This window comes from Amblyomma maculatum, chromosome 2 (assembly GCF_055883805.1).
Source record: "Amblyomma maculatum isolate TAMU_Amacu chromosome 2, ASM5588380v1, whole genome shotgun sequence".
NCBI classification, from domain to species: domain Eukaryota; kingdom Metazoa; phylum Arthropoda; class Arachnida; order Ixodida; family Ixodidae; genus Amblyomma; species Amblyomma maculatum.
In genome coordinates, this window is record NC_139345.1 from 166,419,273 (window position 1) to 166,442,486 (window position 23,214).

General features: G+C 43.9%; 1 protein-coding gene across 1 annotated transcript; it reads right to left on the bottom strand.

Moving 5' to 3' along the window:
- Positions 1-1,094: 1,094 nt before the first annotated feature.
- On the bottom strand, positions 1,095-18,273 carry LOC146200369 (uncharacterized). The gene is made up of 2 exons (XM_084592336.1): positions 18,101-18,273; positions 1,095-1,420 (listed from the first exon to the last, which is right to left on the bottom strand). The coding sequence occupies exons 1-2, from the start codon at positions 18,218-18,220 to the stop codon at positions 1,130-1,132; spliced, it is 411 nt and encodes a 136-aa protein (XP_084448462.1). The 5' UTR covers positions 18,221-18,273; the 3' UTR covers positions 1,095-1,129.
- Between the last annotated feature and the right edge of the window lie 4,941 nt (positions 18,274-23,214).

The window sequence follows — 23,214 nt, forward strand, 5'->3', positions numbered from 1 at the left end:
TAGCAACTAATGTTCTGGATGCCTATGCGCATTATTTTGTGCACTGGAATCATTTTAAAATGTGGAGTTTGATATCACTGGGAAATTTACCAGCGCCGACTCTTCAGCGCTGCTCTGCTACAGTGGGTGTAATTTTCAGTGAACACGGAGCTGTAGCACAAACCTTCAAGAAAAAAAGTGCGACCAAGCTTCAATACCGGCAAGCGCAGCAGCGACGACACTATTTTGCATGTAACTAAAAGTACTTGTATGTAAACATATCGGGAAGCATTGCGATGACCGAGGGCTCGGCTGCTTTATACGCAGAGCAAAAAGGAGCGGAAAAGCTTGAGAAACACGCAAAATAATATGCATTACAAGCGCTGTATGTTGTTTTTTTCTCCCATGGGCCCATCGCTTGGTAAACTACTCTCTTCCTTGTTTTATTTTTTTCTTTCTGCTGTTTATACTTGGCCGCGGTGCAGGCTACGTTTGCCTGCGATTGAACCCGCATTCAACGTTTTGGCAGTAATCATTGTGTTAGAGTGCCCTTAAGGTCAGCTGTGAAGTTTGTTATGCATGGTAGCCTACATTATTCAATTCCAGTTTTAGCTGTATGTTAACCGTCAGTGTGTCTTGAGATATCAGAGGAGCGACGATCGTAGTCTCTCTCGAAACGACCTATTGAAACATGGAAACTCTAGAAAAAAATACTGCCTTTGTTTTCTTACAGGTGCGCAACGACTTCGCAGCAAAAAGTGCTTACTTGAACCATATTTTTCATATGCGCCCCGATGTTCTATTGCGATTACGCTGTTCCCATGTTGGCCCCTGAGGGATGCTAACTGGTCGACGCCGCGGGCCGCACCGATTATACTGGGTAGGACCAGTGCGGCCCCAGCCCACATAAAGAGCTTCTCCCAGTGCATCGCGGATGCCAGCGACATACCCAGTGTCAAAAAGCTAATCCCAGCGTTTTCGCTCCCATCGTACCAGTGCAACCAGTGTCTTCCCCTCACTGCTCCAGTGATTATTGCAGACCTCCGGTGTGCCCAGCAGATCCAGTGCAAACCCAACGCGAAACTCTTACTGGTTTCGTACTGGAAGACGCTGGTTCTGGCAATAGGGAAATAATACATTAACCAATGCATTACATGTCCTGCGCAGAGCTCCGGAAGAAAAAGTAAAAGTCAGGAATGACAGAGGCCTTCAAATGCATACCTAGCACAGCGTTGAGCCTCACAGGGTCCAATGGGTCCTTCTGTGTGCCATCTTTATGGGCGTTGCTGCCCTTCCTAAACAAAGATTTTCCTTGCATCTCTTCCTCTGTAAACACCTGCCTCAGCAGGCTTCTGGCAAACTTTGTCTGAAGCCATTGGCTATGAACAACAAAGCGGTCGATAGTAGACTTTTCAACTTTTACTCCATTCCCAATGTCAACCTACATAACAAAGAAACAAGCACAAAAAAGCCATAGTTACACATCTGCTATTAATAGGCGAGAAATCACTTAGTACCCTTAGGGTTTAATCTGGCTTGTAGTTCGTTGAACATCAATACGTTTTCATCTGACGGTCTCCACCTGTGGCACGCACTGACAGCACAGGGACTTGTGAAATGTGGTCATAGGCTAGAAATGATAACACTGCAAAGGTATGAGTAGAACCACTTCCACTCTTAGAGGCGATGTTTAAAGTATGGAAACACATTAAGGTGACATTGACCAGCCACGATTTTTTATAGGTGTGAAAGCAAAGCACTGCCAAGAAAAGTAAAAATTTGGCGTATCTAAACAGCATACAGACAGGAGGCAATTTACATTTGGCTATCAAATATGTGCCTGGACTCATGCTCAGTAAAAATCTCAAGTGCCAGACACATTTTCATTCACAATTACAGGCCTGCTTCTAGAATCTGTCATAAACATAGCTCTTGCCATTTTTTTGCAACTTGGTGTGCAGCCACCTGTAAAGAGAGGTCGACATTGAGTGCTTCCTAAGCTATGTCTTGTTTTCTATATGTAACATCCCCTGCAACTCAATAAAGAGATTTAGCGTACAGGAGACTTATACTTGTTCACCACATGTACACATAAATAAAATGTAATGCACATAACTAAATGTCATAAAATTAAAGAGCACTGAAGAATCCGCATTGGAGTAATGCGAAAGCACGAATGCTGCTGTTAGTCGCTTCTGGTTGCTTCTAGTTTCCTAATTTACTTTTTTTTTACCCATTTTAGTCTTTGATACTTTCAAATTGCACGACAATCCCTTCATATGCCCTTTTTCGGCTCTACTTCCGGTTGCGTGAGGTCACGTCCTCTACCTCACATTAATTCAGTTCTTGTTCAGCCATTTTAGTCTTTGGTACTTTCGAATTGCGTGCCAATCCCTTCCTGTGCTCTTTTTGGGCTCTGGCTAGCAGCTTAGCACTCCTAGCTATCACGAAGCCAAAATACCCTCTAACAGACACATTTTGCAAGGATATGTGCATTTCCTATTAAAACTGGTATTCCAACAGTTACAGAAGACTATCTGCATTAATAATATTTATTAACAGCAATTGTTAAAGATAACACTTCAATGGGTAATCGATTAGCGCCCCCACAGAGTACCTGAGATATAGGCAAAACAATTTGTTGTACCGTGGAAACAGGTGCAATCCTGCAGGCATTGATTCAAGAGAGCAGCCACTATTTTGGCACACATAGGGCAGACACGGAAACACCAAGTGTAGCTCGCCACTCTACGGTCCTTATTATACTGTTACAGCCTTCTACAGCTGACTGTAATGGCTGAGACACCGGTTTAGTCCCGAAATCAGAATGGCTGGCACATTGGATTACCATGGCTTGGTGACATCTGAAGCAGCTCAATCGAACTGTAGTGAACCAAGGTCTTTATAGGCTGTCACAATACTGTGTAGTATTCTTTTTCTCTTTTTACTTTTTCTGCGGCTCTGACGAGCATGTGCCCCGAGTCAAAAGGGATCCGGACCTCTCACCTCGTTAACTAAAAATCATTAACTAAATTTACATTTTTAACGTCTTTTCCTTTTCTTTTCCAAAACAGTCTTTCTTAAACGCACCCTGAATATGCAGTACATTGCTGGCTTGCTAACAATGACCTAACAACCATTTTACACGCCAATTTTCAGGCCTCCCAAGTTGCTTATGAACACACTGCACTATCTGTCCTGCAATTACCAATGTCAAAAATAGGAATGACCTGCATGAAAATGTTCCAACTCTCGGGACTGACACCGCATGCTAATCGAAATCAATCCAGAACTCTCCCTAACAATGTGCAATTCATTTTACTCAGGTAAAATGAGAAGGGGGCTTAAAAACAACAATTTCTCCTGCCAGCGCAAAGCTAACAAACGTGGGTTGTGGCCGCTACAGGGCTTCGCATCACCGAGACCGAAGCAGCGGGGCCGTAGCCCCACAGCGTTTGGCAAGTGAGCTGCTTCGGCTCCATGAGGTGCGTTTAGCTACCTAATGGAGGGAAAAAATATAAATGTTACAACCACAAAGATGGAAAAAAGTAGCGGCCGACTAATACACTAAGGAATAAAGAAGAAAAGAACCCAACGCGAGCCCGAACAAGGAAAATTAGAAGGAGAAAAAAAAGGATAAGAGAGCCCCCCCCCCCCCCCCCCCCCCCATGCCCTTGCAGTCGCGCGCGCTGCAGATCGTTTTCTTAGTAAACCTTTGAAGGCAGATGAGGCTTCCCAGAAGGACACGGGAGGAAAGCCAGATCAGGTCAGATTTGGTGAGTCCCAGGGCTTTACCTGCTTCACTTGTAGCAGGGCAAAGCATACCTCTCGCTCCAAACGCCATACCAAATACTTGAAATTTCTTGGCAGTTGTAAATTTAGAACGGAGAGTCGAATATTTCTTTATTTTGTCTCTACATTTGCTGGTAAGGACGCCCTCATTGGCATCCCATGCCGCAGCGACATCGACAATGAGGGTTTCATGGGGCGTTTCAACAACGAGATCCGGTTTAAGGCGGGTGCCTGAGCTGGTGGTGAAGACTGGCTCTTCTCGGAGCTTCTCTTCGGGAGCTTCTCTTTGGTCAGTGGAGCGATTTGCTTGGCGATGTAGTTGTGGCGTTCTTTACGGGGTAGGTCAACTGACTCGCATTCCTGCAAGATATGGAAGGCTGTTTCTTTGCGAAGGCCACACCGACGGCAGTGTTGAGCGGAGTTGAGTGGGATCGGAACTTTGTTTATTGGTTAAGGACCGGGTTGGATACAGATTCGTTCTAAGGCGAAGAGCTCCAATTCTATCTCCATCGCGCAAGAGTTTCGAATTGTACCCAAGCCAGGTGTTTGCCTGGGCTTGGTTCTGGTGGGCGAACAGATCTTTATTTTCATATCGAGTGATATAATTGTTCCACCATTTATCGCCACACCGCTTTAGTGCAGCTTCAACGGACTTAGCACTAGTGGTGCCATCTGAAATGTCAAATAACTCATTTAGGCGGCGATAATGGGACTCCAGCTCAAGATCAAACAATCTGAAAACAAAGAGCTCGTTCAGGTGAAGCATTCTATTGAGAGATTTAAGTTGAACGGATTGTGCTGTTTTCTCAAGACAGATGAAACCTAAATCCCCACATTTGGTAGGTAACCAGACGTGGGAGTTAGGAAAGCCGAGTGGAAGGTGTAAAGTGCGCTTAACCTTAAGGCGAATAAGCTTGTCGAGGCGACAAGCTTCCTGTTTCACTAGTAAGGTTTTAAAACAACCATATAGAAATGCGGGTAAAACCAGTTGTCTCCAGCAATTAAGCTTCTGAAAAGGTTTCAGTGAGGTTTTGGAAACAAGATCCAGCAATGCACGGGCCTTCTCTGACTCAACTAATGGACACTTATTGACAAACAAAGATAGGCCCAAATACTTTACTGGTTGATTTGGTTCTTTACTATGGATAACATAGTCGTTAATAGAGATATCCGGAAGATTGTAAGTAAACCATTTCTTTTGGTGATCCACTCGCCAACCAAAGTATTGTGTTTTTGTTGGAGTGATCGTCTTATGGATTGAAAATCCATAAGACGATCACACTGAGCTGTTCCATGACAAACCTTTACAGAACAAAACTGTATTCCCATTGCAAAAAACATATGCTCCTTAACGCATTTTACAACCTTTGTTAGTTCCCATTCGCTCAAGCTCCATTATGATCTTGCTTCAAACAAACAAGCAATTTATTTTGCCTAGCAGACGTTTTCAAAGGAAGCCTATCGGTCGTAGTCAGAAAGGTAGCGAGAATGCTGTGGCGGCAAGTTCTCTGTTACATCCTCAAGTTTTACTCATGACAGTTAGCACTAATATGCACTGAACGTAGTAAACCATTTCTGACTGCATAACTTGTGCATGGAACTGTCACCATGAAAGGTCTCTCATATGTTAGAAATGTTTTGTTTGCACCCAAACATATATCCACACAAATCGCATTTCTTTTCTGTGACCGCTTCCTGCTCTAGCATTGACATCACTGATGATCCACACTGTGCGGTTTGCAGAACTACAAAAGGAAAGGAAAATTTGGGCCAATCAGGTTGGCTCGAACTGCATGACTGTGCTCCTATCGCCGTTGATGGCACAGGCGAGCACGAACACAATGAAGAAGTGTACGCTATCCTGATTGGCTCGGATCAGCCTAACCTTTGTAGTGCTGCAAACAGCTTGTGAAACAGAATATAGTGGCAGTGTTCTTACTTTTTTCTTAACTACCAGAGATATTTTTCAAAGAGCAAATGCTTACTGTTTCTGCCGTTGCCACATCTTCAGGTCTTGCAGCCTCCAGGAGAGCTTCCAATTTCTTCACTAGCTTTTGCGATCGCTTTAGCATAGTGTAGGAATCTGGAGACAAACATAACAAACTCAAGTTGAAAGATATTTAGAAACATTGCATCATTGCTTACAGTCTGCAAATCTCTGCTTGTAGCAATTAGAACAAGGCAGGTCTGAGTGCCCTTTATAAACACGTTACAAGAGTGACCACTATATTCGTACCCAATCCTCGACTCGAGCTTCTACTCCAAGTAGCCTCTGAGGATTGTTTTTCATTTCAGAAGCACAACTTCATTCAAATTGCTCCTGGATTAGAGGAAAAAAGCTAAACATTATCTTGAAAATCTCGTAATAATAGCACTTCTACCTTTGGAAGGGATACTCGCGGTCGGCATGGAGCATGATTACAACTACTGCTCCCTGATGTTTTGAAAACTGCAAGCGCCGGGAGAGTCAAATTCGTAGTTCAGATGCATCTGCTGCAAAGTGCTATGAAAAGGCATGCAAGCCCTCTGAGAGCAAAGAAAAGGATCACAAATTTCAGACCAATTGTCAATGCCTGTGTCAGAGACTCAATCTTTGCACATCAGACGCAGAGGCTCACGTGACAACAAGCGCGACATAGAACCTACGTCATGACCAGTTTCTTTTACAATTTTTCCCCTATTTCTGATGACCAGCAATCCTGTGCTGTGGTTCTTCACTGCACCTTAAGCTTTTCTTTGCTTTTAGCCCCCCTTTCCTAGCTGCAACAGATGGGCCACTGCGGTATGGGCAGCTTGGATAGGCTGCAAAGATCTGAAGTGGCTGGTGACACAGAATGAATAAGCATTGTACAAGGGTAAATGGGGTACGCCTCAGTTCGCAGGTCGAGCCAACGTTTCGGCTAGTGGACTTGTCTTCTTCTGGTCAGAAGTATTACCCTCAATAATAATTTGTCCGCCCTCAATAATAAGTCCACCCTCAATAATAATTTGCTCGGCACTCCTTCATTTCAGAACCTCGACTTCGTAACCTGAACAATGGCATTGTAAATGAAAAGTGGAAAATCTTGCAAAAAGCAAAAGACATGTAGGCATGGCACCTACTCGAGCTGCGCTCGCTGATAAATTGCTTCGCCCGCACTCCTCTCCGTATATAGTACTTTGTACATCGTCCCTCAGCATAAAAAGGAATGATGGATGAATTTGTGCAAAAAACTCTCCCATATAATTTCTTCAACTAGCTTCCCATCTTGAGCATGCGGAATAAATTTTTCCCTAGTAAAGGCACTCATCTGTCTCCAACATGTCTACCTCTCTGCACAGTTTTACCAAGTGGTATAAACCAGTTTGAGTTCAATGTGTACCTACTGAGTCTCAAGTGCAAAAATCATCAGGAACAAGAGAATGTAGCTTGCCTATTCTGCGCATATAAATCAGTGAAGTAAAGATGTGCTATCAACAATGGGAAGTGAGATTTTAAGCTTATGCACACCACTCTGAACTCTTTCCACCGGCAACTCCATACATACATACACAAATGTAGAAATACATATGAGCATGAGCGCACAGCACCACATTATGCTATCTGCATGTATCCCAGGTGCCGATCCTACTACACTCCCTCATCCACACCATCCGGTTGTCAGAAAGATGGACAAAAAATTCAAAAAATCCAAAACCACTCACACACATAAGAAAAAGAGGACAGAACGCCACTCACAACTGATTTACTGTGCAGAAAACACATACATATATACCACTGGCCGGCGCATGTGCAAGAAACACATTCAGCACCATGTAATGTAAGATAGCAATGCTCAAGAAACGTTTTCTCTGCCTTATAGAGATTTATCGACGTGTCGCTGATGCACAAATTGCCATTTTTTCCTATATAAAACGCTTCAATTAGTTCTCTGGCTATCGTATTACCACTCCTTGCAAGAATCCGTACATCAGAAAACACTGTTCATAAGTGCCTGGAGGGCAGGATCTAATATGCTTCGGTAAATTGGGGCCCTGTTTATTTTGCTCAACATTTCGTTCATGATCCCGGATCCACTCAATAACACATCGCCCTGTTTGTCTTATGTAGAAACAACGGCAAAAGAGGGGAACTTCATAAACAACCCCTTCAGCACATTTCATGAATGATCTCCCATGCCCGATACCACGGCCTCTTTCCTTTTCTTTTTGATTTCTTTTTGCTATTCGAGGGCAAAGGCTTCCGACTTTCTGGGGGTCGAAAAAACAAGTACCATCCCATGCCTACTTGCAACTTTCTTCAGGTTGTGGGCCAACTTGTGCAGATACGGCACGGCCAAAAAGAAAAAAGAAAAGAGGTTGTGGCACCAGGCATGGGCGACCATTTATGAAATGTGCTAATGTGGTTGTTTATGAAGTTCCCCTCTCTTGTTGTTCCTACATGGGACACACAGGGCGATATGTTAATGAGAGAATCAGGAAACATGAACGAAATGTGAGAAAAATAAAAAGGGCCCCAATTTACCGAAGCATATCCGATCCTGCCCTTCAGCACTTGTGAACCGTGTTTTTCTGATGCTCGGATTCTTGCAAGGAGTGGTAATAAGATAGCCAGAGAACTAACTGAAGAGTTTTACATCAGAAGAAAAGGCAATTTGTGCATCAGCGACATGTCAATACATCTGCATTAGACAGAAAAAACGTTTCTTGAGCATTGCTTATCTTATACTACATGATGCTGAATGTGTTTCTTGCGCATGCGCCGGCAGTGGTATAAATGCACGTTTTGTGCACAATAAATCAGTTGTGAGTGGCGCTCTGTCCAGTTTTTTCTTCTCTTGTGCATGTGCGTGTGGTTTTCGTGCCTTTAAATTTAAAATGATCAGTTAGCAACTAGCCCACCAAAAAGTTATCTTTGTAAAGGTTGTTCTAAGATTCAACATGACAAAAGGCACTTGTTACATGCAGCGGCAAGCAGTTTTAGAGCCAAATTTCGGACTTAATCTTCTCCCCATATTCCATTTACACTTCCTTGAGTGGAGGGGGATTTCTTGAGCAAACCTTATGGGGACAAGCGACTGCACTCTCCACTCAAGAAAGTGAAGGGTCAAGTCGAGGTAAGTTTTTGAATTCGGGCATAAGTATAGCTCAATAATTATGTACATAAGAATTCCAGTAATAAGCGACATGGAGACCTCAGAAGGAGAATACAAGAAGCACACAGGAGAAAACATCGGTAAGAGAATGAGGGACTCATTATAACACATAAAGGAAGCCAAAAATCACTCAAAACAAGAACACTGAATTCTTTTTTTTTCTTCAATTTCTGTTGGTGATCATATTAAGGCCTCTACCATCAGGGTATGTGTTAGGAATGCACTTATGATGTGTATACATGGTGCGACAATTGAGACTGCAGAGACAAAGTTATGATGCCTTTATTTGCTCTATGGACCCTAATATCCTTCTCTAATTCAGACGCAATCAATTTGATTAATGCAAGCCTTTCGGCTAGATGATTAATCATGTCATGACACCACCACAGTGCTCAGTGGTTAGGGCGCTTCGTTATTGTGCCAGAAGTCCCACATTCAGTCCTGGCCATGGTATACGCGTCTTGATGAGGCAAAACACAAGGTGCTGTGTGCTGTGCAATGTCAATGTTTGTTAAAGATCTTCAGGTGGGCAACATTATCCTTCTTGGCCCAAGTCGCTTTGGGACGTTAAACCCCGCAAAACCAAACCCAACAATGTCACGACAATTATGCCAAGGGCTGGAGGGTCTCCTCCGAGAGTCACTGCTGCATTCTTAGATTGTATGCAACTACACTAACTGGGGCATTTGTATTACATGTAACTTAGCCTCGAGAGTACACATGTTCTCCACTGCCACAGGAGGATGTTAATTCACTTCAAACAAGTTGCAGTAACATGACGATCCTTGGTATCCTTAATACGCATGCCAAAGTTTGCACGTATAACTTCTAGAATCTACTCTCTTTTTCTGTCTGCGCCATCCACAGTATCAAGGCGCACATGACACCAAGCCACATATTGCACCATACATTCCTGGGAATCCAGGCTTTTGTCAGCGGTGAATATCAGCTCTAAATAGCAAAGCGGCAATTGTTGCACTCATGTATTATGTATAGCTGACTGCAGTTGATGTACCTAACTACTATGGCATACTTTATGATTAGCCACGGGCAGGCACCCTACACAACATATGAGACATGAAACTCATAATAGTTATTTTCTGCTGCTTGCAGTCGCTCTTCGAGTTCTTTAACTCTCTCTTCAAGTGCTGCCACCTTAGCTGTGGCCCCGCAGTGGCAGATGCTGTGGCCCTAGACCCATGATTACAGAAAGGGTTCAGGCAAAAATACGCTTCATATAAGAATTCAAAGTATTTTTTGTGCAGCTGTTGTATGCCTGTCCACAGTGCATGCGCCCGATTCCACACAGACATACCTATTTTCCCAACAACTGCAGTGTGTCAGCGAGAGATTTCACATTTCTCATTACAGACCACAATGCTCTAGACAGGCATGCTGACAATTGTAGAGATGATTGGAAATGCATAATCTCGTTTGCTATATCACATGAATTTCTCACCTGACAAAGCATAGAAAAATTATTTTTGCTAAGGTCAAGGACTGCAGCTGGTAATTTGGCAAAATTTCTTAACAAAGAAATTCTCATGCTTTCATTGTGCACTTGATGCTTGGTGCAGTTTAAAATTTCATGCACGTCGCACCCGGAGGTGAAATCGTCTGTGTGCACTGAAGAATATAGTGCATTAAAGATGCCATTTTGGAAACTAGTGCTTCGCGTTAGGTCTGCGAATGAGTACAAACAAAAAGGCTCAAGGCAAAAGCTGTAAATTAAAGGTGTGAAAACGATTCAGCTTATGGGATGACTTTTCAGCAACTTCTATTTTGCTCATGACACATTTGATCTGCGTTGTGAACACCCAAACACAAAAACATACAAATGGCATCAATATGACTCCAAACAACCTGCAAGTGCTCTAAAATCTGCCAAGTTTACAAAGTTGACATGCTGGATTCACTGAAAGCAAACAAGCAGCAAGCCTAGTCTTCCTGGAATTAGGGTACTCATGTCACAGAGCACCTTGTGTACAAAAATAAATGTCTCTATGTACAGTGTTTGTCAAAAGTGAGAGCCCAGGCGGTCTGCCTCTGAGCCATTTCGTGAGGCTTGTAAGGCATTTTCTGTGTTCCAAATCTCTTGATGGTAATTTTTTTTTGTCCTACCCTCTCTAATGGGAAGCACCATAGGCGTGCGCACAGGGGGACGCCAAGTCTTCCCCATACCTTTCCTCCGCTGGACCGTCAGATGTAAACGTGCAAGTTTATTTCCATACAATGTTTTTTCCTATAATGACGGCTGGCGGCCCATGATGTTGCATTACAAGAACTGCTCACATGCTATCTTTACCTGAGGAAAGCCAATCCAGGACTCAAGGAACTGTTGTGAGGATCACCGCATACTTTTCAATTGTGCCCATGGCGAAGTTTTTTTTTTAATTTTAAGCGCACACTATTCTTTTTATGTTTCAATTACATCACGTCGAAATAAATATTTGATAACAAATTAATAAATCCCCATCTTTGTGCTGCGTTTTAGCTGCAGGGACTTTGGTGGAAGAAGGGGGGGGGGGGCTATGGTGAAATGTCGCTCCCCCTAATACAGAACCCTGCGCATGCTTATGGGAAGAACTTCCGCTAATGCAAAATTAGCTTCACTACACGGCTCAGAAGCAGACCCCTGTGCTCCACACTTTTGGTCAAAACACATAAAACGAAGGAGCAATGGGAGACCTCTCTGCTCAGCTCAGAGCTTGAAGTGCAGTGCGCACTCGTTGCACACGCTAGAGCGGCAGCCAAGGTCAGTGGAGTTTTGAAATGAACACACCAACCACAAATTTTTTCTCGAGTCTTATTTTCCTGGCTACTAAACATTTTCTACTACTACTACTACTACTACTACTACTACTACTACTACTACTACTACTACTACTACTACTACTACTACTACTACTACTACTACTACTACTAATGCTACTGCTACTACTGTACACGTTTGAGAACGGCTGTACATCACCTAAGTAGGTATCACGCAGCGCGGTCTGCTAATTGCAACAGCGGCATGTCTTCGACACTCAGCAATACACGTTTCTATTCGTCCCGTCCGTCAGCAGCACTGTAAACGAACGCTGCTCTAGAAATTGTAAGGAATGGTAAGCACACGCGCCAGAGTGAGGGCGAAGCTTTGCGTCACTTTGGTCACACTCGCATCAAGCCCGCGGCGCGAGATATCAGCGATGCGATGCGACCCTGCAGGGATCTGGTAAAAATGTCCCCGGAGGAAACGTCTACGGAAAAATGGCCCTTGCAATGGCCCTTACCCTTACAATGCTTTCACCGAAAATTTACCACAACGAATTTATTGAGGCTCTTGCCATATCGCATGCCGACAAATAAAGCTGAAAAAACACAGCAGCGCGCGCACTACAAAGGACAGGAATAAAACAGTTCACCTAGGCAGGCGCTAGGACTTTGTCTGTGGCCTTTGTGTTGTGTTGTGTTGGGTTTTATGGCGCATAAGCAACTAAGGCTATCATGCGCCAAGAGCAAGGTTAATGTTAAATCTATAGTTTATTTAAAAAGTTTCCTTCTTCTAGGAAACTGAGAACAGATGCTAGGTTTACAAGTGCTCTTTCTCCTAAAAGCAAGGTGGGATGAAATGGGATGGTATGATTGTAAAATATAGTAAAATGTTTTCTCCGTAGTGCCTCAAGTTTTGAGCATGTAATTAGAATGTGGTTTACAGTGAGTATCTCGTCGCATTCTTCACAGGTCGGTTTGTTATGTTTCATTAGCAGAAAGTTATGTGTAAGATGAGTATGTCCAATACGAAGACGGCATACTATCACTTCCATAAAACGTTGTTGATGTGTGCTCGATTTCCATTCTCCTAGTACAGGCTTTATGAGACGCAACTTATTATTTTCTTGGTTGTGCCATCTGGACTGCCATTTATTCATCTGTTTATGTTTTATTAATTTCAAGCAATCACTATGTGGTATGTTTGCTTTCTGAATCAATTTGTTGTGGGCAAGTGCAGCACATTTGTCTGCTCTTTCATTGCCGTCAATGCCTACGTGACTAGGGACCCAACAGAACACTATGTTATGTCCTTGTGTTGTGATCATTTTTACATTATGTATTATGTCACCGATTAGAGGCATGGCAGCATTTCTGTGATTTAAAGCCGTCAGTACACTCAACGAATCGGTGTAGATGACACTGTTCCCAATGCCTTCATTCACTATTTTTCCTACAGCTGTCAGGATAGCATAAGATTCAGCTGTAAAAATTGATGCGCACTGAGGAAGCCTAATTATTTGTTCCCAGTTCTCTTCAACTACGGCACAGCCAACATAAGTAGAAGTTTTTGATCCATCTGTATAAAACTCTGTATAATTACTGTACTTTTCTTTTATTGTGCGAAATTCTTGTATTATATGTTCTTTAGGAGTTTGGCTTTTGTTGAAGCGTGTTAGAGTGAGATCACAGACATTTGGAAGTTTGTACCATGGGGGTAGGGGCCTGTTTTTTGGTGCAGTGTCGGGCAAGGTGTCCAGAATTTCTAGCTCACTGCAAATGTCTTCGAAACGCATTATCAGTGGCCTCGTTGCTTGTGGTTTATTTGTGAAAATTACTCGTGAGCGGCATGTTGAGACTATTGGATAGCAGAGGTGTTTTTTCTGTGATCTTATTCTAAGGACATAAGCACATGTGAGTGAAGCCCTTCTATCTTTCAGCGGAGGCTCGTTCGTCTCTGCATACAGACTATCAACAGGGGATGTTCTGTAAGCGCCACAAGAAAGGCGTAAACCTAGGTTATGTACCGGGTCCAATTTCCTTAAATATGATGGTCTAGCTGACCCGTAGACTATGGACCCGTAGTCCAAGCTAGACCGCACAACAGATCGATATATATGTAGAAGACACGCCCTATCAGACCCCCAATGTTTCCGAGAGAGAACCTTCAGTATGTTTAGAGATTTTATGGCTTTCCTCTTTAGGATGTTTATGTGAGGCAGGAATGTTAGTTTTCTGTCGAACGTTACACCCAAAAATTTATGTTCGCTCTTTACTGGCAACTCAATCCCATTTAGGTGTAGCTTGGGATTGATCTGTATACCTCGTTTCAGCGAGAACATTACTGCCACTGTTTTCTGTGGGGAAAATTTGAACCCATTTTTAAAAGCCCATGAGTCTAGTTTATTTAGTGTTAATTGTACTTGTCTTTCACAAATTGATATGTTTGAGGATGTGCAGGCTATTTGAAGGTCGTCGACATACAGCGAGAACATAATGGATTTTGGGATTACCTTGCTAATAGAATTCATTTTTACAATAAACAAAGTTGTACTTAAAATGCACCCCTGAGGTACCCCATTCTCTTGAATAAAGTTCCTCGAGAAGGTGGTACCGAGACGTACTTGAAATGAACGACCTGATAGAAAGTCCTTCAGAACATTTAGCATCCGGCCTTGGATGCCCAAATCTGCTATATCGCGTAGGATCCCGAACCTCCAAGTCGTATCGTATGCCTTTTCCATGTCAAAGAAAACGGCCAGGCAATTTTGTTTATGTATGAACGCTTCCCTGACAGTATTTTCAAGACGCACTAAGTGGTCGGTCGTTGCACACCCTTTTTTAAAACCACACTGATGAACATTAAGAAGTTTGTGAGATTCTAGGATGAAAGTTAGTCTGATGTTTAAAACACTTTCAAAACATTTTGCTAAACAGCTGGTCAGAGCTATGGGTCTGTAACTGCCCGCTGAGGTCGGCGGCTTTCCTGGTTTCAGAAACGGAACAATAACAGCTTGTTTCCAAGCCTCCGGGAGTTTACCCAGAGTCCAAATTCTGTTAAAGAATTTCACAAGTGCCTCTACAGAGGATTCAGATAAATGAGCCAGCATTTCGTAATGAATTTCGTCAGGGCCAGGCGCAGTCTGTTTTCCAGCAGCAAGGACGTTCTTTACTTCTTGGAGTGTAATAAAACTATTATATGATTCATTTCTGCCACCACTTGTTGGGAGTTTTTGTTTCTCAGCTATGTTTTTGTATTTTAAGAATGTTTCTGTGTAGTGTGACGAACTTGAAACGTGTGTGAAATGTTCGCCTAGTATATTGGCCTGTTCTTCTATGCTAGTCTGAATACCAGGGGCTGTGAGGATGGGAATTGTAAACGGGGAAAAGTTTCCACTGAGTTTACGAACTTGTTCCCACATTTTCTTAGACGTCATTGAGCTATTTATTGACGTGACATACTTCTGCCAGGATTCTTTTTCAGAGTTGCGACGGACGTATCGAGCTTTAGCTTTGGCCTTTTTAAAAGCTGTAAGATTTTCGTGTGTAGGGTACCTTCGGAAAACACCCCATGCTTTATTTTGTCGCTTTTTGGCCTCCTTACATTCCCGAGACCACCACGTCTTGTGTTTTTGTCGCACCACACCTAAGGACTGTGGAATGGTGAGATGAGCGGCAGTGATAATGCAAGTCGTGAACAACTCATTTAGTCTGTCGACACTAAGGGCATCTGAGAAAACTGCTCCTAGATTCGCCTCTACTTTAAAAAGCTCCCAATCTGCTAAGTGAAGTTTCCACCGTTTCGGTTTGGTCGGCATGACTGATGGTGAGGATGATAAGCTGATTATTGCTGGCAGGTGGTCGCTACTATACGGGTTGTTCAGAACATCCCATTTAAAATCATTAAAAAGGGAAGGTGAACTAAAAGCCAAATCTAAAAAACTCATTTTTCCTGACCTTGGTGAACAGTACGTGGGCTTACAGGAGTTCAATAAGCAAATGTCTGAACTAAGAATAAAATCCTCGATAAGCTGTCCACGTGTATCACTTTTTTCACTTCCCCACAAAGGGGAGTGTGCATTAAAATCTCCTACTACTAGGTAGGGCTCTGGTAGTTGGCAAAAAAGGTTTTCTAGATCATGGAGTGTTATTTTAAGATTTGGTTCAAGATAGACAGAACACACAGTAAGAGTTTTAAAGGCAATTATTGTGGCTGCTACAGCTTCTAAGGGAGTGTTTAATTTCAGTTCTTGAGCTGGAACTCCACTTTGCAATATGATGGCCGCACCACCCGAAAGCCTGCTTGCTTGCTCTCGATCTCGGCGGAAGACTTGATATTTTTTCAGTATATTCGAGTGCATGCAACCTAAATTTGTTTCCTGTACGCACAGTGCAACTGGCGAGACTGTATCTAGACTGTCTTTTATGTCATTAATATTCTTTAGAAGTCCTCTACAGTTCCACTGTACCAGGAATGCCATCTTATTTTGTTGAAAGCTTAGAAATTAAGTTAGGTTTTTTCCAGGGCCCGTGATTCGGGCCTTGTCTGTTTTGGTTCTTTCCAAGGAGCTCTGCCGTCTCTGTGACGAAGACGGCAAAGAGCTGTCCTGGCCTATATGTCCATTACCTCGTCTGAGGTGCTGGACGAACGTGCCAGAGGCACGTGTTCTTTCTTTTTAGACCTTGCCTCGTGGGCGGAGGTCTTGTGGCCCGCCGACCCTGAGGGACGCGTAGCCTGTTTTGGGGGTGGTGGAGGAGCGGGAGCTGCTTCCACCGGGGCAGGGGATGGCACTACCTCAGCCTCGTTTGAGGTCTGGGTAGGTGCCGAAGGCCGTTGTGGTGCCCCGCCCTGTCGCACCACATCGGCGAGATTTGGTTTCGCTGTGAACTGAAATGCGTTCTTGGTTTTGTTGTACTGAGTACGTGCCTCTTTGTATGTGATGTTCTTTGTTGTTTTTAGTGTAATGATCTGCTTTTCTTCTTTCCATTTTTGGCAGGATCGAGAGTATGCGGGGTGATCCCCCTCACAGTTTGCACAGCGTGGGTTTGCGGTGCAGTTATCAGAGTTGTGGTCGTTCGCAGCACATTTCGCACAAGTTCTGCGGCCACGGCAACTTTGCGAACCATGGCCGTATTTCTGGCAGTTGAAGCATCTCCTCGGATTTGGGATGTACGGTCGGACGTTTATTTTGATGTATCCGACTTCAATTGACTCTGGGAGGGTGCAGCTATTGAAAGTCAGAACCAGATGTTTTGTAGGGATCTCCTTGTTATCCTTTCGGATTTTTATTCTGTGAACTGCTATGACGTTTTGGTCTGCTAGTCCTTCTGCCATTTCATCTTCAGTGAGAGCAATGAAGTCTATCTCAGATATTACTCCTTTTACAATGTTCAAGGATCGGTGGGAAGTGATGACGACAGGGATGTCCCCAAGCGACACAATGTTTTTCAGGTTGGAGGACTGGCACTTGGTTTGTACTTCTAGCAAGAGGTCACCATTTGCAAGTTTTGATACTTTATATCCAGGGCCCAGGTCTTTAGTGAGACACTTTGACACTATGAAAGGGGAGATTTTTCGAGCGGGTTTTTCAAGCTCCTCGCTATGTATGACATGGAACTTTGGGAAAGTCTCTTTTGTTTTCACAAAGAAATGGCTTGTAGCATCGGTCCGCCCTCGTTTGTTTGGAGGGCGATCATTTGTTTGGGAGAAAGAATCCATGAAAGGGTTTGTGTTTTCGGTAGTTGTGCCTGCCACCCACCATGGAGCCCAACGAAGGGACGGGACAGGAACTTGCAAGAAGTCCTGCCCACGCCAGCAGTACACCGCTACTATAACCAAATATGGGCAACTCAGGGTAGCTACTCCACACAAGGTTAACCCTCGCCGCCAAGAAAAAAGGAAAAACAAGAAGTGAGGAGGAGACAGGACAGTGCTGAGAAAAGAGATAGGAAAGTGAAAGATGAAGTGGAGGACAGGAAAAGGCGACTGCCGATTTCCCCCGGGTGGGTCAGCCCGGAGGTGCCGTCTGTGGGAAGCGTGGGCCAAAGTGGTGTGTTGCCTCCGCCGAGGGGCCTTAAAGGTCCAAACACTCGGCATCGGCTCAACCACCAGGATCCCCTTTTCCCCAGACACGGCGATGCCACGCACGGCTAAGCGTGGGTGCTCGGGGTCCGTGGTGTCGCACAAAACACACAAACACCTGCTTTAACAGGTGCCCCCTGCGGGGGTCTGTGGCCTTTGGAACAGCAGCCCGGACAAGCTGCGCCCTCCTCTTCTCCAAGACGTTTTCAGTGCCTGCAAAGTTTCAACACCATAAAGCAAATACTACTTCGCGCAATGACTTCCTTAACGTTTCTCATCACTTACCAAAATCCAGAAGCTCCGCTTCTGCCTGCGGCTCACCATCCCTCCACCGCACGGCGACTACCGAGCCACGTACTTGCCTTACGACGTTCTCCTCCGTGAGGAGCCGTACACCTAGTTCGGTGTCCACAAGTGCGTGGACACTATATACGTCCCATTTATCTTCGGTGCACCACTTAACTAACACGTGGGACATTTCGACAGGTATAGCAAGCACCTAGCAAGCACAATAAAAAACAAAATGTCGCACAATCGCGCAGGAAGAAGCGAAAAAATGGCATGTGATGTCGATGACGATGATGATAGTGCCAGCATTTTTAACTTTGCTCTATGTATGTAACCGCCATAATAAATGCATTTTTAGTTCATTTTTGAAACGACGTATATTTAAACCTACCTCCAATGCTCGCTATTCAGAACCATGAACAGTTAGTCAAATCAAAAAATGTTTAGGATTAGTAATGAGATTTTAGATCACTCGCACATGACTCGTAGAACAAGACAGAACAAGACAGAACCATAGCATTCGCTCTATGTGATCGGATGATCTCGCATATTTTCTATTGCCGCCCTTTTTCTATGCATGCAGTGTGCTGTGCGCGCCACCGCAAAAGCATTGCGCTATTTTCTCTTTGAGCTGTCGAGCGCCAAACTGTGTCATGGGTCCAAAAAGAAAATACAACCAGTATCTCTGGGATTCCAAAGTAGAAGTGCCGACTCGCACAAAACACCGTTTGAAGGCAGCATCAGCTGCAGCCACTTCTGACAGCCAGTCAGTACATCCGAACCAATCGCGCGCCGCCGAGCAACTGATGGAGACAAGCCCTGGCGCGGAGAAGGCTGTCCCTTCAGGTTCCCATTTAATCTGTCCCGAAGAAAAGGCGACGTCTCATTCCGGAGGCTCCCTTGTGATCGATCCCGTTGCAGACGACCCCATTGCAGGAGTCTACGATTCACAAGCGGACTCCGAGTTTTATGGGTCGCACGACTCGGAAGGCTCGAGCATGGACAGCTCGAAGAGCTCCAGCGACAGTGAGGCAGAGATTATCACTACAGATGGGCCGGACAGAAGTACACGCTCGGATGAAGACAGCCAGCTGGTAAGCATTATTTATGGAAGGAAATTAAAAAGAAATAATCCCAGAGCAGTGTGGGATCTACACAGCATAAATGTGAAAGCCGCAGCGTTGCTGCACACGGTGCCACACGCTTGCTCTCATTATCAACTAATTGCGCCGTCATTATCACTAATTGCAGCATCATTGTCGTCGCTACTATCTTCCTAACGGTAGACAAGGAGAATTATGATGTGCGTTTCATGATCCCGGGCGTGGCGCAGCAGATGGTTAAAGCGCTCGGCTGTGGATCCGAGGGATTGTGTTTCGATTCGCGGTGGAGACAGGATTTTTGTTTTTCTGGTGACGTCATCAGGACGGTTGACAATTAAGTGACACATCAGCGTATAGATCTGATGTACAGATCTCGCGCACAAGTCTCGCGCACGTTATTTCAGTTCATGAGCCTAAAAAAAATTTCGACTTCAAAAAACACTCAAATTATGAAGGCGAGAGATAGGTACTCCATCACTCCTTACCCAGCCGCAAGAATTTTTCAGCTGGGGGGCGGGATATATCGGGGATTAAACATAACCTTCTCCGCCCTCTACTCCCACACGCTGGGACACCAAAAGAAAAAAATAGGTGGCATTTATTATTATGGGATGTCTTTCGTTTAAAAATAAGTATTTGCCTTGCTTTTTATTATTTTGCGAAGTCATTTTTATCAGTTGTTTTTGTTTTGCCAAGTCATTATTAGTAATTTTCTTTTTTTCCAGTCACTATTCGTCATTTTCTTTTTTTGTGAATTATTCCTGCTTATTTAGATTTTTTATTAAATCCATGGAAGCCGCCTCCTTGGGCCATAATATGCAACTATCTCATCGCAAACGAGCCACAAATCTCGCAAACCAGTTGGTCTGTCCCACTCCTATTTGTCAATTCTCACCGGCGAAAGCATAGACCAATCGGAGTGGGGCTAATGACAGGTTTGTAAATGTTTTTTTTATGTGATCATTGCATAAGTTGGCCCCTAGATTTGCCTTCCTCTCCTCTACAAGCAGAGAGATCCCACCCCTTATCTAAAAACCGTTCCCAAAACCATTGTTATATGGTGACCAATATTTGGACCCATGATTTTGAAAAAATATGGGTTTTAAAAAGACGGCAGCGCCATTCCAAGGACTCACACTTGGTGCGAATGCTCAAAACCATTCATTCTGCTCACTAATGAAGGTTAGCAGCAATCTACTTCCTAGTCCCTTTAAGCAAATGCATGGTTCATGCCTGAGACCGCTTGATCTGTGCTTATGGCCAGATGTCTCATATCTTAATGGTTTTCACAAGTAATAGTGTTTTATTATGCTGCGTTTGGTGTGTTCATGTGCATTAATGGTTGCAATGAACAGCTTTTCCGTATCACCTTCTCGGTGTCTCATTGTCCCAGCACTGCCACTTCGATTACACTGAGGTGTGACTCATCTATGGTAACCTTTACATTTACTGTCAACCTGCCGCTATAAATAAGTGGTTATAACATCTGGCTGCTAAGTGCAGGTTTGTTTTATACTTGCTTCCTGTCTGTCACAGGATCAGCCCCTATATCCTGGGTCAAGAGTGACAGTTGCTGAAAGCCTTCTTCTCATCATGGGGCACAGCCTTCGGCATGATATCTCAAAAGCAGCTACTGAGAGCCTGCTGACTTTGATCGAATCGCATCTGCCAGAAGGCACTTCTTTGCCTACAACGAAGTACAAATTCTTTAAGTGTTTCAATGGCACTGATGCAAGTCGAACTAAGCATTTCTACTGCAGCAGGTGCTCCAATTATATCGGGGTCTTGGAAGCGGCAGAGGCTGCATGTACAAAATGTGATACACTACATGAATTAGCTGACCTGTTGAAGTCATCATAATATTTTTTAATTCTAGATTTGGTGTCTCAGATATCTGGCATTCTGAGAACAAATCAGATAACCAGTGGAAAAAAGTGCACTTCCTATGATGTCACTGACATAACAAACAGCATAGCATACAGAAAACTCCCACTTGGACTAGACGACATTAGTCTAACATTTAGTGCAGATGGCGTCCCCCTTTTTGAACATAGTAGCATTGGAATTTGGCCCTTCTTGCCGAAATTAATGATCTCCCTTTTAAAGACAGGGTTCAGAAACTCGTTCTTGCAGGGTTGTGGTTTTGCGCAGGCAAGCCTGCCATAAATACATTCCTGTCACCATTTGTGAAGAAAATAAATGAACTGTTTTCAACTGGAATACGTTGGCAGAACAGTGAAGGTGTGGAAAAGGTTACAAAAGTGTTTCCTGGACCATGCACAGCTGACAGTGTTGCCCGGTCGGAATTGATGGGAATGACCCAATTCAGTGGCAAACATGGGTGCAGCTGGTGTGAGCTTCCTGGAGAGGTGGTCGCTCGAGGCAATGGTCATTGCCGCGTCTATCCTGCACCATCATCCATGCCAAAGCTGCGCACGCATGATTCATTTGCTGTGAATGCCTACAAAGCCAGAACGAAGCAAAAAGCAGTAAGCTGTGGCATAAAGTCGACAAGTGTCCTGAGTCTCCTAACATATTTTTGTTTTTGTACTGGCTTTGTAGTCGACTACATGCATGCAGTGTGCTCTGGTGTGGTTAAAGCAACATTTATTTGGCTGAAGTCAGGAGTGAGCCAAGGCTTTCGCCTCTGTAGTTGCCTCGAAGGGGCTGATAACATTTTGCTTGGTTCAACTCCTGTGTGGGAGTTGTCAATGCTTCCAAGATCCCTGAAAGAAGTCAAATATTGGAAAGCAGCTGACTGGCGCAACTGGCTACTCTTTTATTCTCCAATTGTCCTCCCTGGTAACATACCAGCAAGAAGCTTAAAGCATTGGGTGAACTTGGCTGACATGATGCATTACATGTTAGGGGAATGTATCTCGCTCGAAGCTCTAAGGGACTTGAAACTTCGTATGCTGAGTTTCCTTCAGGAATATCAGGAACTCTATGGCATTAGTAATATGACATATAATTCCAATCTATTGTTGCATACTGTTGATAGTGTGAAAGAATGGGGTCCACTGTGGGGCTATTCCATGTTCGCATTCGAATCAATGAACGGGAGGCTTCTCTGAATGGTCAGGGGCACCAGGTACCCTGTAAGACAAATTATTCAGAAGTTTTCTTTGATACAGGCTCTGCCAATTTTATGGCAACATGTGACAACACAAAATGCTGATGGTGAAAAATTATTCCGAATGCTAATGAAAGGCTATAGAATGAAAAAGCACTTTGTGGCAACTGGCGGTGTAATTTTTTATGGCAAGGCTGTGCACAGAGCTGACGGAACACACTACAGGAAAATGGCAATAGGTTCCTTGATATTGTACACAGCTGAGCTTGACAAATCTTGACGAGTGAACTAATTTATCCACATCCAAGGTTACTTTGGCCGCCTCATTGAGATTATTGCAGTTTGTCCGGAGGTACATCGAAATTGCAAACGTGAGAGGGCCATATTCCTCCAAATTGAAATATCAAGAGTCAGCAGCAAGGTGATAAGTGCTTTATGCAGGGGCAGTGTTGTTCAGTTCGTGCAAGCCGAAGGCACTGGTCACTACACACATTGCCTTTGTCCTCATTGAGCAAATGTGTTGCCATGATACATGAAGGCAATGCGTACTTATGCACCCTGAACAACAACCTGTGTCTTGAAGCTAGCTAAATATCAGTCTCAAAACAAAATATTCAACAAAAATAGTAATGGTTGCTGGAGGCACAAGATATAATGGTTTATTTTATAGAGCTTAACATCCCAAAGTGACTTGGGCTACAAGAGACCCTGTAGCAGAGGCCTCTGGATAATTTCATCTGGTGTTTTTTAACCGTGCAGTGACATTGCATAGTACATGGTTGCCTTGCTTTTCACCTCAATTGAAAAATTGCCATTGTAGCTGAGATTGATCCCACATCCTTGGGTTCAGCACTCGGGCACCATAACTAGATATCATAATAAATCATTATCACAAACAGAGCTGTGTCCATTAAAAACAAAAGTGCCTTTACTGGCCGCCATTTAACCGTCCTCTGTGCCAGCTATAGCCGGCCAGCTTATCTCGACAAGGGTCGTAATCTCATGTGG

Coding starts and splice junctions, on each gene's coding strand:
- LOC146200369 (XM_084592336.1), bottom strand. CDS start 18,220: ATGTCCCACGTGTTAGTTAAGTGGTGCACCGAAGATAAATGGGACGTA. Junction 1,421..18,100: donor AGGAGAACGTCGTAAGGCAA/GTACGTGGCTCG, acceptor TTTGTTATGTAG/GTTGACATTGGGAATGGAGT.